This window comes from Hemicordylus capensis, chromosome 4 (genome assembly GCF_027244095.1).
Source record: "Hemicordylus capensis ecotype Gifberg chromosome 4, rHemCap1.1.pri, whole genome shotgun sequence".
Taxonomy (NCBI): domain Eukaryota; kingdom Metazoa; phylum Chordata; class Lepidosauria; order Squamata; family Cordylidae; genus Hemicordylus; species Hemicordylus capensis.
In genome coordinates this window covers 270,478,713-270,500,334 of record NC_069660.1, presented here as the reverse complement: position 1 = coordinate 270,500,334, position 21,622 = coordinate 270,478,713, and the positions used below count along the sequence as shown (strand labels likewise).

At 44.0% G+C, this 21,622-nt stretch overlaps 1 protein-coding gene across 3 annotated transcripts in view; it reads left to right on the top strand.

The window, feature by feature from the left end:
- STAU2 (staufen double-stranded RNA binding protein 2) overlaps positions 1–21,622 on the top strand; it is a 229,865-nt gene that overhangs the window by 100,644 nt on the left and 107,599 nt on the right. For all 3 annotated transcript variants that reach the window (XM_053244517.1, XM_053244520.1, XM_053244519.1), the window contains exon 12: positions 10,754–11,061. In XM_053244517.1, the coding sequence (XP_053100492.1) occupies positions 10,754–11,061 (308 nt within the window). The remainder of the gene's footprint in view (positions 1–10,753; positions 11,062–21,622) is intronic.

Here is a 21,622-nt window from a genome sequence, read left to right as displayed (position 1 = left end):
TCAAAGCATCAGGGGCATTTACTCTATTTTACATAGGAACATAGGAAGCTGCCATTGGTCTGTCTAGCTCAGTATTCTCTTCACAGTCTGGCAGCGGCTTCTCCAAGGGTGCAAGCAGGAATCTCTCTCAGCCCTATCTTGGAGAAGTCATGGAGGGAACTTGAAACCTTCTGCTCTTCCCAGAGCGGCTCCATCCCCTGAGGGGAATGTCTTACAGTGCTTACACTTCTAGTCTCCCTTTCATATGCAACCAGGGTGGACACTGCTTAGCTAAGGGGACAAGTCATGCTTGCTACCACAAGACCAGCTCTCCTATTTTGTTCACTGTTCCCAAAAAGGATGGCTCCCTCAGAGCAGTTCTGGACTAATCGTTCTTAAACAGATACGTAAAGCACTAAAAGTTCAGGACAGAGACACTATGATCCATCACAGAATTCCTCCTTCACTCCCACTTCATGGCATCAGTAGACTTGATGGAGGCATACCTCTATGTGCCAATCCACCCACTGAATAGGCCATTCCTCTGCTTCAGATATGTGGGCCATCATTACCAATACAGGGTCCTTCCATTCAGCCTCTCCTCAGCACCTAGGATCTTCACGAAGATCCTGGGCCCCTTCGTAGCCCACCCTTGCCTGAGAGGAATTTGGGTATTTGTCTAGTTAGACGATCTCCTGATCAAGTGTCCATCACTGGCAACTGCAGAGTCAGTTGTGAGCAACACTCTTCAGACGCTTTTGGAACATGGATTCCTAGTGAACAGGGCCAAGAGTAACTTACTTTCCTCCAACCAGATTCACTATTTGGGAGTATTCGTAGACATTTCTCTGGACCAACTCACTCTTCCTCCAGATTGCATACAAGATATCCTCTGACTGATACACCAAGTATCCTCAGCCCCAACAGTACCAGTCTTTATCCTAGCCATACTTCTAGATCTCATGGTGGCATCTTTGGACTCAGTGCCATGGGCCCACTTCCACCTCCACACTCTCCAGGGGTTCCTCCTTCCTACCAGATCAATATAGCATGTCGAAGATGCACCAGAATCAAACTACCACCACAGGTCACCCACTGCTTCCTCTGGTGGGCTCAGCTGTGATGTCTGTCTCACAGCAAGACTTTCCTGGACCATTCTAGAATTACACCAGTGATGGACTGCAGCCTCTCAGCTTGCGAGGGTGTGTGTGTGCTACAGCATTCAGCTCAAGGGAAATGGTCCTCCAGGAGCAATCTCACATTATCATCTGGCTGGAACTCAGAGCTATTTGCCTCATTCTCCAAGCATTCCAGCATCTACTACAAAACCAACATGTGTTAGTTTGAACTAACAATGTCACAGCAAAGGTGCATGTGAATTGTCAGGGCAGCACCAGATCTAAATCCTTTCCCCAGGAAGCGTCTCTATTGCTCCAATGGGCAGAGTCCCATTTGGCCTCCCTAACTTCCCATCATGTCAGTGGATCCCTCAACACACAAGCTGACTGGTTTAGCAAGAAAGAGATACATCCAGCTAAACAGAGCATCAACCTTCACACATTCAGCCTACTAATCTAAGCTCTGGGACACCCTCAAGTATACCTCTTTGCCTTGCCAACCAACATGAAGCTAGCCAGGTTCTTTGCCCGATTCCCCTGCAAGGGGGAAGAAGCAGTGGATGTCCTATCCTCTTCATAGTCCCCGGGTCTCCTTCCCTCCCATAGCAGTCCTCAGCCGCCTACTTTGCAGAATCTGCCTCCTCAAGACTCAGGTAATCCTGGTGGCACCACATTGACCTTGGAGACTGTGGCTCTCAGAAATACTATACCTCACCAGGTGTAGGTTCCTCTCAGTGACACTGGCTCCAGGTTCTTCCCAGTGACACCAGACCTCCTCCCCCAATGTCTCATCCTCCACCATGACCCCGCGTGGTTTTTGCTTGCTGCCTGGTAATTGAACAGAACATCCTGAAATGCCATGGCTACACTCACAAAGGGCTGAACACCATCTTTATATCCAGGAGAACTCGACAAATTGCATTTACCAGTCCACTTGGTGCATTTTTATCCCCTGGTGCTGGTGTCATAAGTACTCAGTAGAGGACTGCGACCTTCATGAGCTAATCTACTACTTACAAGATGGCCTTGATAAGGGCCTCAAGGCAAACATGCTCAAACGTCATGCAGCTTCTCTGGCAAACCTCCTGTCCAACTTCTCTAAAGGCCTACATTCTCATCCTCACCGTAAACATTTTATCAAGGGCATCATTCTACTATCTGTACACAAATAGTACACCACTCCTCAACTGTACACAACTCCCCAACAGTGTTCCCTCTAAGGTGTGAGCACATGCTCACAAGTTTCTTGATGTTTGCTCAGTTAATTTTAGATCACGCTCAGGTTGAATCAGGAAGGCCCCACCCGGAATGCACGTGCACTCAATAAGTGATACTTACTATTAATACTGCCGCCCAGAACAAAACTCATTCCACACACAGATGAAAAAAAATTAGAACACTGCTCCTCAACTGTACACAGGTTCCCATCCTGGAATTTGCATAAAGTACTATGTGCACTTCACAAGCCATCCTTGGAGCCCATTAGGTGGATACCGTTCTGCCTACTCATTTTTAAATTAGCCATTTTTGTGGCCATCACATCAGCCATATGTGTCTCAGAGTTGTACACACTGTCCGCCAATCCCAATTTTTTCATTTTCTCACCTGACTCCTTCCATCTAAAACCAGATCCTTCTTTTCTGCCTAAAGTGGCTTCTGTCTTTCATCACTCTTAGGATATAATATATTTATTTAAAATATTTATACCCCGCCACTCCAGTGCAATACTGTTCGGGGCGGTTCACAACAATAAGATAGACACAGATCCAAGAAAAGTAATAAAATTAACTTTTTTTAAAAAAGTCACATTAGAAACTACAATTATTGGGTTCAAATTAAAACTGAAAATTATAAAAAGCTAAAGAACCTACCAGATATAACAAAATAATAATGGAGCATTAAAAAGTCTCCTTAAAATGGTGCATTTTAAGATTTTTTTAAAGACACTGAGGGAGGGAGCATGGCAAAGCTCTTCAGGGAGGGCATTCCAAAGCCGAGGGGCCACAACAAAAAAGGCCCTGTCTCTAGTCCCCGCCAACCGGATCTGTGTTAGTGGCAGGGTCATGAGCAGGGCCTGAGATGATGAGCAGAGGGCCCTGGCAGATTCATATGGGTGAATGTGGTCTGACAGGTACCCCGGCCCCAAGCCAAGTAGGGCTTTAAAGGGCAATACCAGCACCTTGAATCTACCCCAGAAGCGGACCGGTAGCCAATGAAGCTGACACAAGTTGGGTGTAATACTCATGAAGTGACTTGCACCCACAAGCATCATTACAGCAGCATTCTGAACTAGCTGAAGCTTCCAAACAGTCTTCAAGGGCAGCCCCACGTAGAGCGCATTGCAGTAGTCAAATCTGGATGTTACCAACGCATGAGTTACTGAGGTCAGGTCCGACTTCTCCAATTAGGGTTGCAACTGGCGTACCAGCTGTAGTTGGTAAAAGGCGCTTCTGCACACCACCACCACCTGTGCCTCCAAGGACAGTGTTGGGTCCAGAAGCACCCACAAGTTGCAGACTTTGTCTTTCAGAGGGAGTGCGACCCCTTCCAAAACCAGATTTACCTCATTACTCGGATGATCAGTTCTACCAACCCAAAGCACTTCCGTCTTATCTGGATTGAGTTTCAGCTTGTTTGCCCCCATCCAGTACAGAACAGACTCCAAGCCCCAGTTCAGAGCATCCACTGCCTCCCTGGTGTCTGCTGACTTAAAAGATAGGTAGAGCTGGGTGTCATCAGCATATTTATGGCACCGCAGCCCACACCTATGGATAATCCTACCATCATTTTGTCCTAAGCCAGTTCACTCCTTGGGGAATATCTGGCATAAACTTGATGTAGACGATTGTCTAAAGGTATACCTATCCCACATGGCTTCCTTCCTCTCCACAGATATCATATTCATTTCTTTTCTACCGTCCTCTATGGATAAGCCTGAGGTACAGAACCTTTGACTGCCTTTTCATATCATGGCATGCTCTACAAGGGCAGTGGCCACATCAGCTGCCTTTTTCACCTATGCATCACTGTCAGAAATGTGCAGAGAGGCCACCTGGATGTCGCCTTCCACATTCACCCAACACTACAAGTTTGAACTGCATTGCTCAGCACAAGCAGCTTTGAGGAGACAAGTTCTTCAACAGGTTCTTCCGCCCCAGTAGACGCCGATGCTCCTACCCAGATCTCTTAGCTGTGGCATGTCCCACGTGAGATGTCCTCATCCAGCAGCAGAGAAAGGAGCATTGGTTACTCACTGTGAAGTTGTCTTCTTGCTGCTGGATTTGAGGACACTGCCTGCCTGGGCATCTACGTCTACTGGTCTACTTCTTTCTCTCCTCACAATTCTCGGTGCTTTGGCTACTACAAATTGGGTGGGGTTCTCCTTCTCACGCTCTTAAAGCGTTTCATAATTTGCATAGTCCTGCCTTGTGGAGCACATGGGAAGGATAGCCCACATGAGATGTCCTCAAATCCAGCAGCAAGAAGGACTAGCTACTCATTGCCTTCATGGTGAGTAACCAGTGCTCCTATTTATGAAATTCTGTGTGCTTGTAGGTTTTCATTTGAAATGCGAAACACGTTTGTGTGATGTTTATAGACCTTGTGAATAATGTCATGAATTCTCTCTTGCAAGACTCTATATGTTTCTTTTGATCCAGAAATAGGGAATGTTAGTGGAGCCCCTCTGTGGTTAATTTAACACTTGTGAATTTTCCATTGGTTATAACCGTAGTCATTTCAGCTTATTAAATAAAGTGTCTTCCTTAAATACGCTAAAAATCAGATCATGTGTGAATCATGATAATCACCTTTATAACTTTTTATACCTTCTTAGTGCAGCTCAGATTGTATCAGACATAATTGATTGTATTGTGTGAGATTAACTTATTTTTGAGCCCTACTTTAATTTTTGAAGATAGTTTTCTTTGTAGTATTTACAGTTCCACAACTGAGATCGTTTTAGATCAAGATCCTTCTAGAAGTTCAGATACAAGGCCAGTGGTCCTCCCTCTCCTCTTGACTGTTGAGAAGGGGAGGAGCAGGAACATTAATGTATAGCCCAAGTTCTTGATGGATCTTGAAGGTTTAGGCAAAAAATTATCTGCACACCCTCTGAGGGATGGAACAGGAGCACTCTTCTGTCTATCCTGAGAGAAGCATTTCTGAGAATGTTTCTCCTCTACTGATTTTGGAGTATTTCACTTGCTAATTAGATACTTTATTCTTCTTCTGGGTTTCCTGATATCACGTATCATTTTTTAAAAAAATGTTATCCATTTCCTGTGACTGGGTGCCTGTGGAGCAGTGGGTCACCATCTCCAAGTACCAAGACTAGGGGTACAGTCCCAAAACTCAACAACGACAAAATTAATATCTTTTCTACTGCTAGAAAGTCACCAAACAGGACCAGAGGAATTCTCATCTACGTGCTTTGTAGTAGGAGTGGGCCTTTGGTGGTACTTTGTGTGTTTTAAAAGACAGCAGACACAGCGCATGGTTGAACCTTCAGAATGGCTTCTGCCCATTGGTACTTACCATCTCAGATTCAGCACTCTGAGTTCTTGAGGCTTCTGAAGGTTCAGTTCCACCTAAAAAGGCCGAGCAGCCTGCTGGGCCATCTTCAGAATGGTTCAAGAAGTATGACAAAGACAGTTTCCTTCAGAAAGCTGAAGAAAAAAGGAACTCCTAGTGAAAATCCTAGTTCATGCTCTGGGCATCTTTTGATTGACTATTGCAACTTTCTTCTCTCTCTACTTACCTTGTCTCACCTCAGCCCCTTCACCACCATCTGGCATTATGCTGCCAGAATCATTCACCTCTCTTCCGGCTCTGATGTTACACCTCTCCTTAAATCTCTATGTTGGCTCCATGAGTCCTGTCAGATTCAGCACAAGCTCCTTGTCCCTACCTTCAAAGCCTTCCATGTGTTGCTCCTTCCTACTCTCATATCCCTTACACCCCACCATTAGGGGTGTGCATGGAACCAGGAAGCCCGGTTCTGTTCAAATCAAAACGCGCTTGAACCACACCGGGCTCAGTTCAGTCCCATGTACGAAACTGGGTCCCTGTTTGGATCGAGGCCCGGCTTGAAGGGTCGGGGGTATTGAATTTGGGTTTTTTTAACAAAAACAACCACCCATTCCGGCACCGCTCGGGGGGAGCTGCGGTAGCCGCGGGGGAGTCTCCAATAAGTCTCTGCTCCCCCCGCTGGCCTCTCCCCGGTCTTTTTAGGGCTAGTTTGGCCCATTTACAGATCTTTTGGGCCGTTTACAGATTTTGCTCGCGGTGGCCATTTTGAAGGCTGCTGCACATGCCCAATGGGCATTTTTATGCCCGGGTCAGACACACAAATGGCCAGTGCAGCGGCAGCAGGATGGTCCCTGAACTGACCTGGCTTCTACGGAGGCCAGGTCAGTTCAGGAACTGTGCCGCTGCACGGTTGGGCTGCTGGGGGGAGCTCCAGGTCAGTAAGCACCTTACCACTACTTCTAAAGGTACCCTCTTGCCACCCGCCCGGCCACCCCTTAGAAGCCTTTTAAAGCCAGGATTCGTCTTGGCTTGTAGAGGGGAATCCTTTCCAGTTCCCCTTTACAAGCATAGTACCTCGAAACACTGCGCCAATTTGATCGAACGGACCAGCCGGTCGGTTCGACTGAACCTGTTCGCGGACCAGAGGTTCAGTTCAAATTAGAACCACTAAAATTAGTCCATGCACACCCCTAGTTAATTCAGTGATGTTCAAAGACCACCACCATAAAGTACAACAATATTCCTCTGTAAGGTGTTGCTAAGTGCCTGCAAAAAGTTAATCTAGTTTCACATGGCCCCAGATGTTGAAGCTTTTGGTTGCAATGCTAAGAATAGTAGGCCACCTGAGAATTTGATGTATATTGCATTTTGACTTCCATAATGGGAAATAGGTGGGGTATAAAGGAATCAAAAACAAATTGTAGCAAACATAATAACAGCCCTGCTGGATCAGGCCCAAGGCCTATGTAGTCCAGCATCCTGTTTCACACTGTGGCCCACCAGATGCCTCTGGGGAGCCCACAGGCAAGAGGTGAGGGCATGCCCTCTCTCCTGCTGTTGCTCCCCTGCAACTGGTATTGAGAGGCATCGATGAAATTAAATTTAGAAAATTAATTTTTAAAAATTAAAATTTCATCTTAATTTCTCATTTCTTCACTAACCCCAGATTTCCCCTTTTCTGAATTTTATTATTAAATACTAAATGTGCTTACCTGCTTTTAGTATTAAAAATCTAGAGTTCTTATATCAGTCCGTTTTTAATGTAACACATCCATGGAATTCTGTATCTGCAGGGCTTTTCTGTTTTCTCATTATTAGGGAAATGTTGATGCACTCATTAATTTTAACATTTAATTATAAATGCTCCCAATTCTTTGTGCAAAATTGTTCTTATCTTAGAGAAGAAAGCGTGTACATTTTAAATACTCTGTAGAATCCTTGATTGTACAGTTGAGAATGTGATTATATCTGGCATAATATATATGTACTAGTGTTTCAGGCCCGTTGTGATAACGGGCGCTAGTAGGGGAGAGTTCCCCCCCCCGCCCCACTTCCTCTGGCCTCCCCCCCCCACGCCCTCCCAGCTGGCCGAGACTTCCTTACCCAAAGCAGCCCGCGACAGTCGGGCGATCAAAAATCCATTTTTTGCGAAGAAGAGAGGAGCTCCGGAACAGAGCTCCTCTCTGTGCTAAGCCAATGCCCAAACTGCTGCTATGGACGCAAAGGACGCAATAGGTGTCCTTTGCGCCCAAAGCACCACTTCGGGGAGAGACTTAGCACAGAGAGGAGCTCTGTTCGGGAGCTCCTCTCTTCTTCGCAAAAACAGCTTTTAGTTCGCCCGACTGTCGCGGGCTGCTTCGGGTAAGGAGGTCTCGGCCAGCTGGGAGGGCGGTTGGCGGCCATGGCGGCGGCCGCGGAGGCATTCTTCTGGGCCGTTTTGGCCCTTAATCATTTGCGGGGGGGGAGCGGGGAAGGAGTATGTGGGCAGCTGGGAGGGCGGGAGAGTGGGCGGTGGCGGTGGTGGTGGCCGGGCAGACTCTGGGGGCGGCGCTGCTGGTCCGGTCCGCCCCCGCCTCACATTCCCGGCCGGTCTCCCCGGACGGGCAAGGGCCCCAAGGACTTGCAGCCGCCTGGCTGCGGCGGCGGTGCCAGGCCTCGGCGGCGGCTCTGCCGCCACCTCGGCCGGCTTACCCCATCACCTCCTCCCCCCGCCCGGCTTCGGCGGCGCGGCTCCACCGCCGCCTTGGCCGCGCTGCGTCCTCTGGCCGAGGCGGCGGCTTTGCCGCCGCCTCGGCCAGTCTCCTCCTTCCCCGCATTCCCGGCTTCTTCGGGGCGGCCGCTTCTGGCCGCCCAAGATGGCCACCGGGTGCCGGCCCTCATGTCTCCCTTGCCCTGTTCTGCGCCTGCGCTTCGCGCAGGCGCAGAACAGGGCAGGGAGGCACGAACACACGCTTGGTGCCCGTCCACGGACGGACACCAAGCGTTTTATTAGAGAGGATGTGAGTTTTGTTATATGTTATCTGATATATATCAGAAATTAATACATTTGAGTAAGGAATAATCAACACATGCAATGGAATTTTAAAGTAGCATTTGATTAAATGTTGCAAATAACTTAATATTGGGCAGTTAAGAGAGAGAAAATGTAAGCAAATAGCTTCAGAATCATTTAGCAATTATTGCTCTCTTAAAGATTTTCTGTTATGTATTAATTGGATATAAAAGGAAAGTTTAGGAATAGCTCTCTATAATTTATTTTCTGAAGTTAAACCCCCATCTAGTTCCAATATAATAGTGGAAATATGAAATAGTGTTATTATATGATATTATTTAAAATACAATACTATTGTTATAAATATCAGTAGTTAATGGGAATGGCAGAAACCTCAAAGGAATATTGCGTGATATAATTTGTTGACGTGTGTAGTGCTTCCAAATCCTCAAAACAAAAGGTGTTACATAAGTGGAAAGTCCTTGTCATATTGAATGATGTTATTACAGTAATGTGGATACAATTTAAAAACATATGCTATATTATGCAGGAGAGCTTTTTATTCATCCTATGCTCCATATTAGTTGTTTTAACATTTAAAAAGATTAGTAATCTGGAAGAATTCCCAACTTTTGTTCCAGACAGCAGTTAGATATTTGGGTGGATCATGTAAAAACACTGAAAAGGCTGAGAGAGCATGTGAAATGTTTGTTTGAAGTGCTATTACATCAGTGGACTAGACATCTGTAGTTTTTGATGTGGTTTAAAAAGGTTTATAGTATTGTACTGGAATTTTAAATGGGCTTTCTTTCAACATATTAATTCTATTATTTCTGAACAAATTATGTTTTTCAGTTATTCTCTTAAAGATGTTGCGTCTATATATATCTGAAGTGCATTTATGGAGACTGGATTTGCATTAGGCCATTCTCAAAAGAAATATGAGTGCTTAAAACATCCTTGTGTTGGCATTGTCCTCCAGTTTCATCTGCAGTTTTGCCAGCAGAAATCATATACCTGTCCTTTACCACTATAATCCACATCTCTGTTACGAAACAAAATTTTGGGTGTTTGCCTGATGGTTATGGGGTGGGGCTGAAATTGCAGACACTCATTCAATTAAACTATTGTATTTAATACACTGTAGCTCCTTACCTTGATCCCTCCTTCTGTTTGACTCCTTAATATTGACCAAAATGCCAATCCTTATCATTAAAAAATTACCCTTAAAATGGCTCTGTGCCTCTGTACAGGTCTGTGAGTATATCATAAATATATGTATGGAGCTCTCTTTAATGTAAACAGCCCTGAGTCTGTTGGAAGGGCGGTATAAAAACTGAATGAATGAATGAATGAATGAAATTATACTGAGAGAGCGCACTGGTCCATCTAGCTGAAGATGGCTTCCTTTTGACTGGTAGCAGCTCTCCAAGAACTTAAGCAAAGATTTTTCCCAGTACAGCCACCTAATAACCTTCATGTGGAGGATCTAGAGACTGAACCAGGTATCTTGTGAATGCAAGCAAATGCTCTACCACTGAGCTGTGACTTTCAGTACAATGATGACAATCCCACATGCAGTTGTTGCTAGATTACATGAAGGCATGTTTAACTGGGTCAGATCACACTGTCTAACCCAGTATTGTCTTGTCTGATTTGCGGAGACTTGCAAAGACTTCAGGCAGACGTATTTCCCTGACCTAGCATCTGAGATCATTTTAACTGGAGATATCGGGCACTGAACTTAGTAATCCTTTAATAGGCAAAACGTATGCTTTGCCATTCAGCTATGGGCCTGTCCACCTGGTCAAAACTGCCCAGACTGAGTAGAGATTTGAACTCTGGTATCATGGGTCCAAATCTGGCACACTTAGAAAAGACACTGAAAATTATAGCAGAATAATAGTAAGCATGTCTAGAAGATGATTAACAATTATCATCCTTGCTAGATAAGAGAAAAAACAGCCTTCTGTATCATGATGATGATGATGATGGAGGAAAATGATGAACATTATGAACTGCCTGTAAAATCTCACTTTTCTTTCAGATAGGACATCTAAACAGATAGTGTTCTGTTTGATATTATACCTGAAATTGTTTAAATGATAAGAGTGGTCTTTGCTCTTGTTTACAGCACCAAAAGGAATTCTCCATCTCTCCCCTGATGTTTATCAAGAGATGGAAGCCAGCCGCAACAAAGCATCCCCTGGTACTACTGTAATCTATTTGTCATCCAAGGAAGTGAGCCAAACGTCTAGTTGTTTCTTCAGCGTATCTCCTGCCACTAATAGTACAGCTACAATTGCCAGAGAACTACTCATGAATGGAACATCCCCGACAGCTGAAGCTATAAGTCTAAAAGGAATGCCACTCACCTCACCTTGTTCTACAGTGCAGCCTTCAAAACAGCTAGAATATCTGGCAAGGATCCAAGGTTTTCAGGTATGGATGGGTTGGAATGAAAGACACTGTACAGCTGGTGTTATAGCATTACTTCATTTTCATTTTCATTTTCATTATGGTCCAAGCAACAGCTACGCATGTCACCTGTAAAATTAGGCAGGGCCCCAAAGACTGACGCAGGAGGTGTGTGACTGAAAATGCCTTGATTGGATCTCCAACATTGTTTTCTGTCATTGGATCAGATCCATGGCGGTCTGATTTGGATCATGATTATGGTGCTGTGGGAATGCCATTATTATCCCCCAAAGCTACTGCAGAGGGGAGAAAAAGAAAGGTGTAATACGTTATAGTGGATTTCTGTGGACGTGGAGGAGGAGCTGGTTCATCTGTGAGGAGATGGATTATTTCCTGCCTGCTTGGGTAGCTCAGCTTTGTGACTGCTTGGAGGAGCTCTCTTGTATGGAGAATGGTGGAGCACTCTTGCATGCAGGGCACTGGGACAGTAGCTTTCATGGGTGGGAGAGGCACTGGATGGGAAGTAGATCTGACCCTGAACTTGTTGCCTGGATCTGTGAGGAGCAGGACGCAATGGAGACTGCTGCAGGACCGTTCTGCAACTTCTCCCTCTGCTGTGCAGTGGGGATGGAGGGTTGTGATTCATCCCCAAGTACCCTTTTGGCTGCTGTATCTCCAGTGATGCTCACAAGGAGAGAGCTCGGAAGGATGACAAGTTCATACAAGCAAGAAAGTTCTAAGAAGATGCCAGACTGTGCACACAGACTGGCAGCTGACAACAACAAAAAGCCGCACATTTACTCCTTTTAGTGGAGTAAAAAACTGGGGTTGGTGTGGGGGTCCTGAGGCCCCCTGCATGCAACGTGTGTGTTCCATTAGTGAATAAGAAGGAATGTCATTGTGTGCTAGATGATGCTACATTTCTCATTCGGTAGGCTGGGGAGTTTCAAAGAGTATATGTATTGGAGAATCCTTTGTAATGGGGGTGGGGGTGGGGGTGGGGGAGTCTAAACATGGAAAGCCTGAATAGCCACTTTCCTCATGCAAATTCACTTGAGGCCCCTTCTCAATCGGGGGCAGGTTTGTTTTTCTTAACCAGACCCACTGAGGGGGGAATATTGAGATGTCAGATGGGCTGTGAGATGGGCTATGCTTAGGACTGTGAGATGGGCTATGCTGAGAAAAGAACTGGTGCAGGATCACCCCATGAGCATCCAGGTTGGGCAAAGGCACCAACTACTCTCCCTAGTTCCAAGCTGATGTGCTAGCAGAGGCTGTCTAAAAAGGCACCTGCTCCCATAGGAGAAAAGGGCATTTTCCCAAGTGTCACACTTGAGACACCTTCCTCCAGTTACAGAGGCTAATGCCAGACATCAGGCTGATGAAGAATGCTTTCCATGTGCCTTGGTCACAAACCCCTCCAATTGCAAAGAGGTTCATGGTGAGGGGCATGCCTAAAAAGATGTAATGCATGCCACATGGCTACTCAAGATGGTGCTGGGGAAAATAAAATGAAAGAGGGCTGTGACAGAAAAATGGCAGTCTAAAATTAGCTGGATTGAGTAGAAAAGCTTCCTGTTCTCCACCCCTTCCAATGCATATTGTTCTCACTCCAGTGTGATGGACCCGACCCCTGTCAGTGCTGTTGCACCCACATGTGCCCAATTACAGGTCACCCTTCACTCTAGTTTGTATGAGTACTTTTTAATTTCTTACCCTACACAGAGATTATAAGAGGGAAAACATATTAGAATGTACATGTGCCTGTTAGGAATAGTCCTATCATAAAAAGTCATGGCTGCCATTAGGCTGGCCTCTTATATTTGAACAAGTGTTTGGTGTGCAGTAGACCTTGTATTTTGTTTTCCAACCAACCTCCTTCTGCCAAAGTGAAGCTGCTTTTTAAAAAACTCTGAGGTGCTGATGGTGAATTAAAAGACGCTTCTGATTCTAGGAACTGTCTGCTGTTTGCAAAAAGAAAGCACAAGCGCCATTAAGACACATCAGATCTTGCACTTGTTGCATTTAGCATATAGATTCTATTGAAAATTCTCCCCTTTGTACAGCTACAGGCTTTTTGATACTAGAAAAGACAAACGTTGAACGCTTGCCCCAGTAGAGTCAACCTGCCAGTGTCTGAATATTGTTTGTGTGTGTGTGTGTGTGTGTGTGTGTGTGTGTGTTCATCTGCATACAGTAGGATCAGACAAATCCTGATGAAAGGAAACACAATCCTCAAAGTTTTCATTCTTTCCCACCTCTTTCTTTCACATCTTGTCACATTGCTTGTGCATAAAATCTATGCTTTATTTTCATAAAGCCAAAACACAATTTGTAATAGCTTTCCCTCTAAGTTAGTTCCTTCTTTGCTTCTTTAGCTGTAGTATACAATTACTAGGTACTGATTGTTTCTGCATTTCCTACCTCTTTCCCCACTCCCCAATTCTTGACTGGGCTTGAGAAATAGAATCCTTGTTTCCCTTTGTCCAGATTGTTGCTTATCATGCTTCATTCTACATGAACCTCCACAGATATTCACTCTAATTTCTACTTATTCCCTCAATGTATCAAGAAACGGGTGATTTTGGCTTCCTACCCGCATCCCTTTTGTTTAGTTCAGCTTAATACCTTGGCTGCCTGCATTTTTGGAATGAGTGTGAAGCTCTGTGCTGGATCACTGAGCACTGAGGAGAGTATTGAACAGAATCTCTGTGGGAAATGACTTACTGGGCTGTCAAGTGCCTATCACAGGTCTCTTCACCATTTCACTACAAAAAGCGCTTTCTGTTCAAGATCTTAAAAGCCTTTTTCTGTACAGGTTAGTTTTATCATGTGGTTTTTCCAATTAGAAAAATAGTCCATTTATCAGTCTGCCACTTGTTTCATGTTTCTTGAATATCTCCAAGCTGTGTCATGGTGTTTTTAATTATTAGCTTCTCCATAGACTACCAGAGGGCATTCCAGAACCTTCACAATGGCCCCTTACTCCTGGAACTGTAGGCAGGATCAACAGCTTTCGCTTCACCCCTCTGCTGAGCTTCCCTCCCCTCTCAGAGCAGCCTGCCTAGTGATCAGGTTGGTAGGGTTTCAATGGAACTTCCCTCCCCAAACCCATTTCTGAGAGGACTGGGGCCCTTCACAGGAAGAGGATAAAAATGCATCGGTTTTTCTCTGGGCTCTGGAGCACCACCTTGGGACCAGAAAGAGGCAGCTTCAGGGGCATTCTTCACTTTCCTGTGCTGATTGGTAGCAGTGCTTTAGATTTGCTTGTCCACTCAGGCAGTGAGTGCATAGCAGATGGCCTGCCCTCTTTTAGCAGGGCAGGTGAATCACAGTTGCTCTCCTGTAGCTGCAGTTACTATCTGAGGTGGCAAGAGCAGCAGTCAGATGGAAGGGGAACATGATGCCTCCATGGGAAAAGGCTTCCTGCTGCCAACCCCACAAGGAGATGTGATTCAGATATGCAGCCAGCCAGAGAGGGGTTGAGTAATCCATCCCCATTGGCTCCTTCCTTACCCTTCCCAGATCTCAGCAGGAACAAATCATACTCACAATGTATTGTATATTGGTCAATAAAGAGGTGAAGGGAGCTATCTCTCAGAATAAAGGGTCTTGTAGCATATCTAGGTCCAAATCCTCCCATAAGAAGTTCCATAAGACCAAGAAGAGAAAACATAGTCGCTCTTCAAGGACAGGGACAAATTCAAGCACAGGCAGAGTAGGAGGTCCTGATCCAGCAGTTCTTCATCCAGATACAAGTGACCCCTGATTCGTGTTACTTCTCCATCACTACCACCCAACTCAACCCCCTCCTTGAGGGAAGAACTAAGGAGGACAAAGATATTGGGGCAAATCAATTCCTGTTGGACCCTTGTGTTGGTCCCTACATCTGGGACTGTAATAGTGTTAGCCAGGTGGGCCTGAGAATGAGGATCAACATCCTCATTTTAATTATTTATTAAAATGTTATTTCCATTTCTTCTGTGGGGTTGGATGAATCCATCATGTCAGATGTGAGGAAGAGGGAATGCTTTTGGAGCAGGACAGCCTTTTTCAGACAGATATTTCCCACACATTGTTGGCAAAGTCATGTTGCACTTCACAGCTCTCCCAAGGTCAAAGAGAGAGGTCAGCAGAGGTGATGGTGAAACTGGCTCAAAAAGGGACCAAAACTATTTTCCCTCAGGATCCTTCCAAATTCTGCTCTTCCTGGAATACTTTGGCAGGGTTTTAAAAGCAGAATGGGCATGTCCTATGCAACAATTGGTGGTTATTTTCTCTGATGATGAAGGGGGCCTACCAGAAAGATGTGTATAACAGGGTGGAAGCAGCACTTAACAGATCCTTTAAGGCAGGGGTGGGGAACCTTGGCCCTCCAGCTGTTTTTGAACTACAACTCCCACCATCCCCAGCCACAATAATTGTGGCTGGGGATGATGGGATTTGTAGTTCAACAACAGCTGGAGGGCCAAGGTTCCCCACTCCTGCTTTAAGGTATCTGCTGTGGCCTTCAGGGCTTTGGTAAACAACTTGGATTTTTCCAGGGCTGTCTACCTCTGTACTGAGGAACTGACATTTGAAGACACTACTTGTAAGGCATTGAGGGATGATTTAAAGCAAATAGAGCTCTTTATGGGTCTCCTCAGTGCTCAACTCAGTGCATGAAGCCAGAGCCATGGAAACCCACACAGCAGCAAGGCAAAATGTTTGGTCGAAGAGTTGGGATGTTGATCCTCATTCTCGGGCCCATCTGGCTAAAACTCTCTTAGCAGGATCCAAGTGGTTTGGGGGATCTTGAGAGACAGTACTCATAGTAACAAAGGACAAGGAGAAGATCTTGCTCTCTACTAAGAAAAATGAAGGCAAGTCCAAGAGCCAGCAGCCCTCTCATCATTCTGCATACCAGTTGCAGGGGAGCAGCAACAGGAGAGAGGGAACGCCTTCATCATCTTCTTATGGGCTTCTTGGAGGCATCTGATGTGCCACTATATGAAAAAGGATGCTGGACTAGATAGGCCTTGGGCCTGATTCTGCAGGGCTTTCCATATGTTCTTATGCATTCCAGAAAGACAACCAAAGATTGCAACGTACAGAGCTACAAGTCCAGGCGGCCTTGCTGCAAGACTTATTGAAAGGGATCTGCACAGACAAATGTCTCCAGTTTGGCCCCCTTAGTCAAGGAATTGAAGGAATTGAATCCAAGAGCTGGAGCAGAAACTCTGTCGCCTTGTGTTCTAGCAAAGTGTTGGAATATCCAGACTTCTCAGGAAGATGCACAGGTGGATCCATTTATGTCTTATCTGCCCTGTCCCCTCACTTTGGCTGTAGATATGGTTGTATGGCCAAAGTGGTTACTGTCCACATTTCCACTTTTTTCTCTCAAGTGTTCCAGAAGGTGAGAGGGGTCTTAAGGGGTGTAGTGCTCTGGCTTAAAATACTTTGAGGAAGTATGGGTGTTGCTGCCCATTCTTTAATGGGAGCAGGGATATTAAGTAACACTTTGCTGACCACACACATGGCTGTTGCGCATGCATGGCAGCCGTATGCATGCCGATGCTGCGCATGAGCTGCTCGGAGTTGCACCGCAGCCATGCAACATTTTAGAACTGACAGCACCACGTTGGGGTGGCGGGGTGGCAGAGAAGCAAGTAAGACCTGCATGCTTCCTTTTAAAGCTAGCTTATGCCTCTCATCGAAATGATTTGGCTCCAGCAACTCGAATCATTTTGTCGCCTCTGTAATGAGGCACTGAAACTATTTGGGCACATCCCTGGTCTGTTTTCGGACACCACCCTGGGGTAATACTTCTTATATATCCCAGTAGTTCTGGAATGCCTTCTATGAGTATATGGAGGAAATATATTTCCTGTGAATTCTTGTTCTTGTAGATTCCTGGAGGGCATTCCACCTCATCACTTCAGTATCCAAACCAGTGTTTTGTTTTGTTGTTCGGGCTTCTGCCCATACTGCGCATGTCATCAGGTTTCCTGGTGATTTCTTTCCTTCCTGTTCGGTGGTGTTCCTTTGTCCCGGTTTCTCTTTAAGGATTAAATCTAGGTTGTATTGTGCTGTTTGTTGTTCTCAGTTTTCTGAAGTTGAGGGTTAGTCCTGTTTCCAGTCTGGTATGGGAGGGCAGAACAACCCCTGCTTATGGAGGCTGTAGACTCTGCCTATTGATCCAGGGGTGAGGGACCATTCTTTTGGGAATCAATAGAACAGGAATTCATGGTAAAGAAATTTCTATTTTCAGGAAACAATATTCATTAAGTTGTCTATTCTTAATTATAAATATTTGGCTAGCTACCATTGGTGATTATTCACATACATTCTGTTCTCCTACATTCTCTTCCCCCCCACCCCCACGCACACTTTTTAACACAATCAAAAAGTACTCCCGGGAGATTTTATTACTGTAATAAGAAAAACAGTATTAAAACAGTAAACCTTAATTGTATAATCTCCAGTTAGAGGGCAAACCAAAATATATATTTAATTTAAACTTTTCTGAATTCATTTTATATATAAAACACACATGTGTTACAAGCCATAAATATTTCAGGACTGTTGAAACTGCTATATTAAAAAAAACTGCTATGAAAGCTTATTAAATTATTCATAAATTATTCAATAACAATACTCTGTTATTAAAGGAGTGGTATTGTACTTTGATTCAGTTCAAATTAATGAAGCCAAGTACTTAACAAAATTTTGCAGTGTCTGAATAAAGCATTCTTATAGTTTAGATTTATGTAAAACTCTGAGTTTATTATTTAAGCCACTTGCTTGGAAACTATTAAATAAAAGCTGCAGGGTATCTATTTTAAATGTTTACGTGCTATTTTGTTCATTGCCTCATAACTTAAATAAAAGAATAATATGCATTGATATTTTATTGACAGTTTACATAATAAATTCCAAAATGTTTGGGCTGGAACCAGAAGAGATCAAATGTAGCTCATACAGCTGGGTTTCCAGTTCCTTCCTCCTCACTGGAGCTCTCCCCCCCCCACTGAAAAAAGGGGGGGGGATAATCCACTCTTGAGAGTTGGGAGACCCTTTGGAACAGTGTGGGATGGGGAAAATGAAGATCCGGTGGAAAGGGGGAACTGGTAGAAATCATTGGACAGCTTGTGTGAGTAAAACTGCCTTCCTGCTGACACTAGAAACCCCCTGGATCCAACCCCTTATTTACACTGAAATTGGTTTACATAATTTATTTATTTTAAAGATGTATTGACCGCAGATGCTTCTGGTAGCTAACAATGGTCATAACTGTCCAATCCAATTATCTTTTTCTAAGGCAAAGTGCCCATTGGAATTAACTGGAGTCTATCAGTCAGAGTCAAGCTAGATGTGAGGATATAGCTATGCACATGTCCCTCTCACACACATGAAGAGGGGATATATGTACTCTTTACATAGAAAGGGACATGCAGAGGAAGGAAATTGAACTTCCCCCTCCCCTGCCTTATGTTACTGTACTCTGCTGTTGTAAGCATTTATTGCTTCATTCAACTGAGTGTGGTGAGAAAAGGTGGGGGAGGGAATGGGTTTTGCTTTTCTCTCCCACGTGCTCCTCCTTATGTAAGGAATAAAGCCCTGCGTTATAAGGCAACATGTGTAGAAAATATACATGACTTCCCTATCATGTCTTGCTTGGCTCTTTGTCTGCTGTAGATCTTTCTAGACTGATAATTATGACATTAAGACCAGAGAACCACAATGACTGAGGACTCAGCCAAGCAGCCAACCATTTTTCAGAGAAGTCCTCTAGCACTAATGTGGGTTTCGGTAATGCATCTAAAGCATGTGTGGGGAATGCAAACCTGGTATCTGAAATCCTGTGGGTTTAAAACTATTGTGACAATCAAAACTACTTTGATTTAACAATCAAAACTACTCTGACAATTAAGAAGATATGAGAGAATGCAGGAAAAGGGTTAGCTTGGTTCAAAAGTTGATTGAAAAATGAAACATTGCATTAAGGTTGTGCACCATGTTGTGTGACTAGATATACAAACGAATGCAATTTACATTTTTTTAATATGGATGACAAATCTGGGAATCTTGGTGTTAGGGTTTTCTTTATTTAACTTCATTAATGGAAAACCAGTACCTATCAGTGATTCACTTCTCCTTTCTTTCCTGCCCCCTTTGAGTATCGAGAAGTATGACCTCCTCAGAGATTAAGAGAACTGGTAATCTGTGATTAGTTAAGTAATTATTTACAGTTCTCCACCTGCAAATACCATTTTTATATTTTTAATGCATGCAGCATGCCACAGAGTACAAGTGCCAAATTTGTTCTCTGGTACTTTTCATTAGTGTTCATCAGAAAATGTAATGCTTATTGCTCTTTGATGCATATCAGAATAGCTCTGTTGAAATGTATATCAGTTTAGCTTTGCAGTGACTGGAGCATAACTACAAAGCTGCAGGTTTGGACTATAGTTCTACCTAGCTTAGAATTTGTTCTTGAATGGTAGCCAATACTGGATGGTTCAAAGGAAATGTTTGCAAAGCATAAAGTAGTAACTTAGTATTCCAGTTGCTGCCATTCATTCATCAGTACTAGGAAATAAGGAGGCTCTACACACAATTTGTGGACTTCTTATATGCACCATCTCCGATGGAAATTTGGCTGGTAGTCATGCAAAATAGATCTTTCTCAGTGGTGGCCTCCCCTCTTTGGAATTTCTTTCCTTGGGAGACCAGTCTGGTTCCCTTGTTTTTTTAGTTTCTTACATCTATTTAAAAAGTGCTTCAACCACCCTTTCTTCATCATCTATAAAGTATGAACTTTACTTCCCTTCTGGTCTTTTGACTGGATACCAATACAATATCAGTCAAATTGGGCAGTTTCAAAGTTGTAATCCCTAAGAAGTCTGCATGTGTACGTTACTGATTTAACAGAGCGGGGGATGGGAACCAAAAATACACATAATAATTGAAAGTGAGCATCAAGCTTTGAATTCACCTGACTGGTTGCACAAGTCAAAACTAAAATACTAGTTTTGGTTTCTCTTCCGGAAAACACCTGGAACAATGTCTCATTTATGCTGTTGAGTTGAGGAGATTGGAAGTGTTTTATATAAACACTGTTACCTTTTCAGTCCTTTTGATTGGTGAGATGGCCATAATGCCATATTATTTATTTCATTTCATTTTATTTATAAACCACCCCATCCGAAGGCTCTGGGCGATTCAAGAAGCTCTGAATCAGTTTTTGCCTCAATCAGAACTGGAATTATTAAGCAGTAGTTTAAGTGCTTCTACAGGTAATGACTGTGAAACTGAAGGTGCCCCAATGCCTTCAGAGAGAGAGAGTGAGCAAGAGAGAGCACTAAACTCTGAAGTAGATAAATGGCATATTGTGCAGCTCCTTGTGTATGCTAAAATTTCTGTCAACAACACTTTTCAGTGACTTCATTTTTTCCTTATAATTTAAAGGAAGTGTGTGCTGTTGTGTATTGTCTTTAAACTTTTGCTAGTATTCCAACAAAAATAATTCCTGCATAAACTTTTGAATTTGCTTGAGTATAACATTTAAACCACATTAAATGTGCTTTACTGGATTTTTTTACTAATCAAATATTTCAGCTCATACTTGGGCTGTTAGGAAAACGTTTGAGATATTTACACAACACAAGCAACTAACACAGGTTACTTTTTTTAGTTTATGAAATATTTAAACCAAATAAATATGCAAAATCAGATCACAATCTTTTTGGTGCACTGGAAAACTTTCCAGTGCATAATTTCCATAAAACCCACATCACTGCACAGAGAATTTGAGCTGTTTGACTGCTATAAAATTGATCAACTCATATTTGCATTCAGGGGTGTAGCTACAATTGAACAAAGAGGGCGGCCATCAAATATCTCTGGGCCCCTGGGCAAGGAGGCTGCTTGCTGGGTGATACTTGCTCTTTGCTTTTTTTCTCACACTTCTGTGAAGAAGGTAGCAGTGGGGGCCAACTTTACTTTTTGTCCCAGGGCCCACTCTAATCTTACTTTGTCCCTCCTTGGATATACAGTCATCCCTCGCCAACCGTTAGGGTTATGTTCTGGCAAAACCTTGCCATTTGCAAATTCACGGTTGGTGAGGCATTAAAGTCTATAGGATACAGGGTTAGGGGAACCACAACTGCAAAAAGACCTAAAAATAAAGGAAAAGATAACAAATAAATTGCACCAAAAAATCCTGTAACATCACCACGAGTCACCAAGAAAAATGAGCAGATTGAACCTCTGGAAATTTTTTTTGAAACACCCCCCCCCCAATCACTCAGCTGCATTTTAAATTGACAAGGAACAGCAAGGGTCACCAAGAAGAATGAGCAGATCGAACTTCTGAACTCCCCAGAATTGCTGGGAACCCTCTCCCCACCCATCACTAAAAAAACCTCACCAACCACGGATACTCAGGTTGCAGTTAGCAAGACTTGTCACAATTTCCTATTCGCATATACGCAAAACCACGGATGGTAAAGCCGTGGTTAGCAAGGAATGACTGTACCATGGCACCAGTGTTCTCTCTAATTTTTTTCATCTGTGTGTGGAATGAATTTTGTTCTGTGTGGCA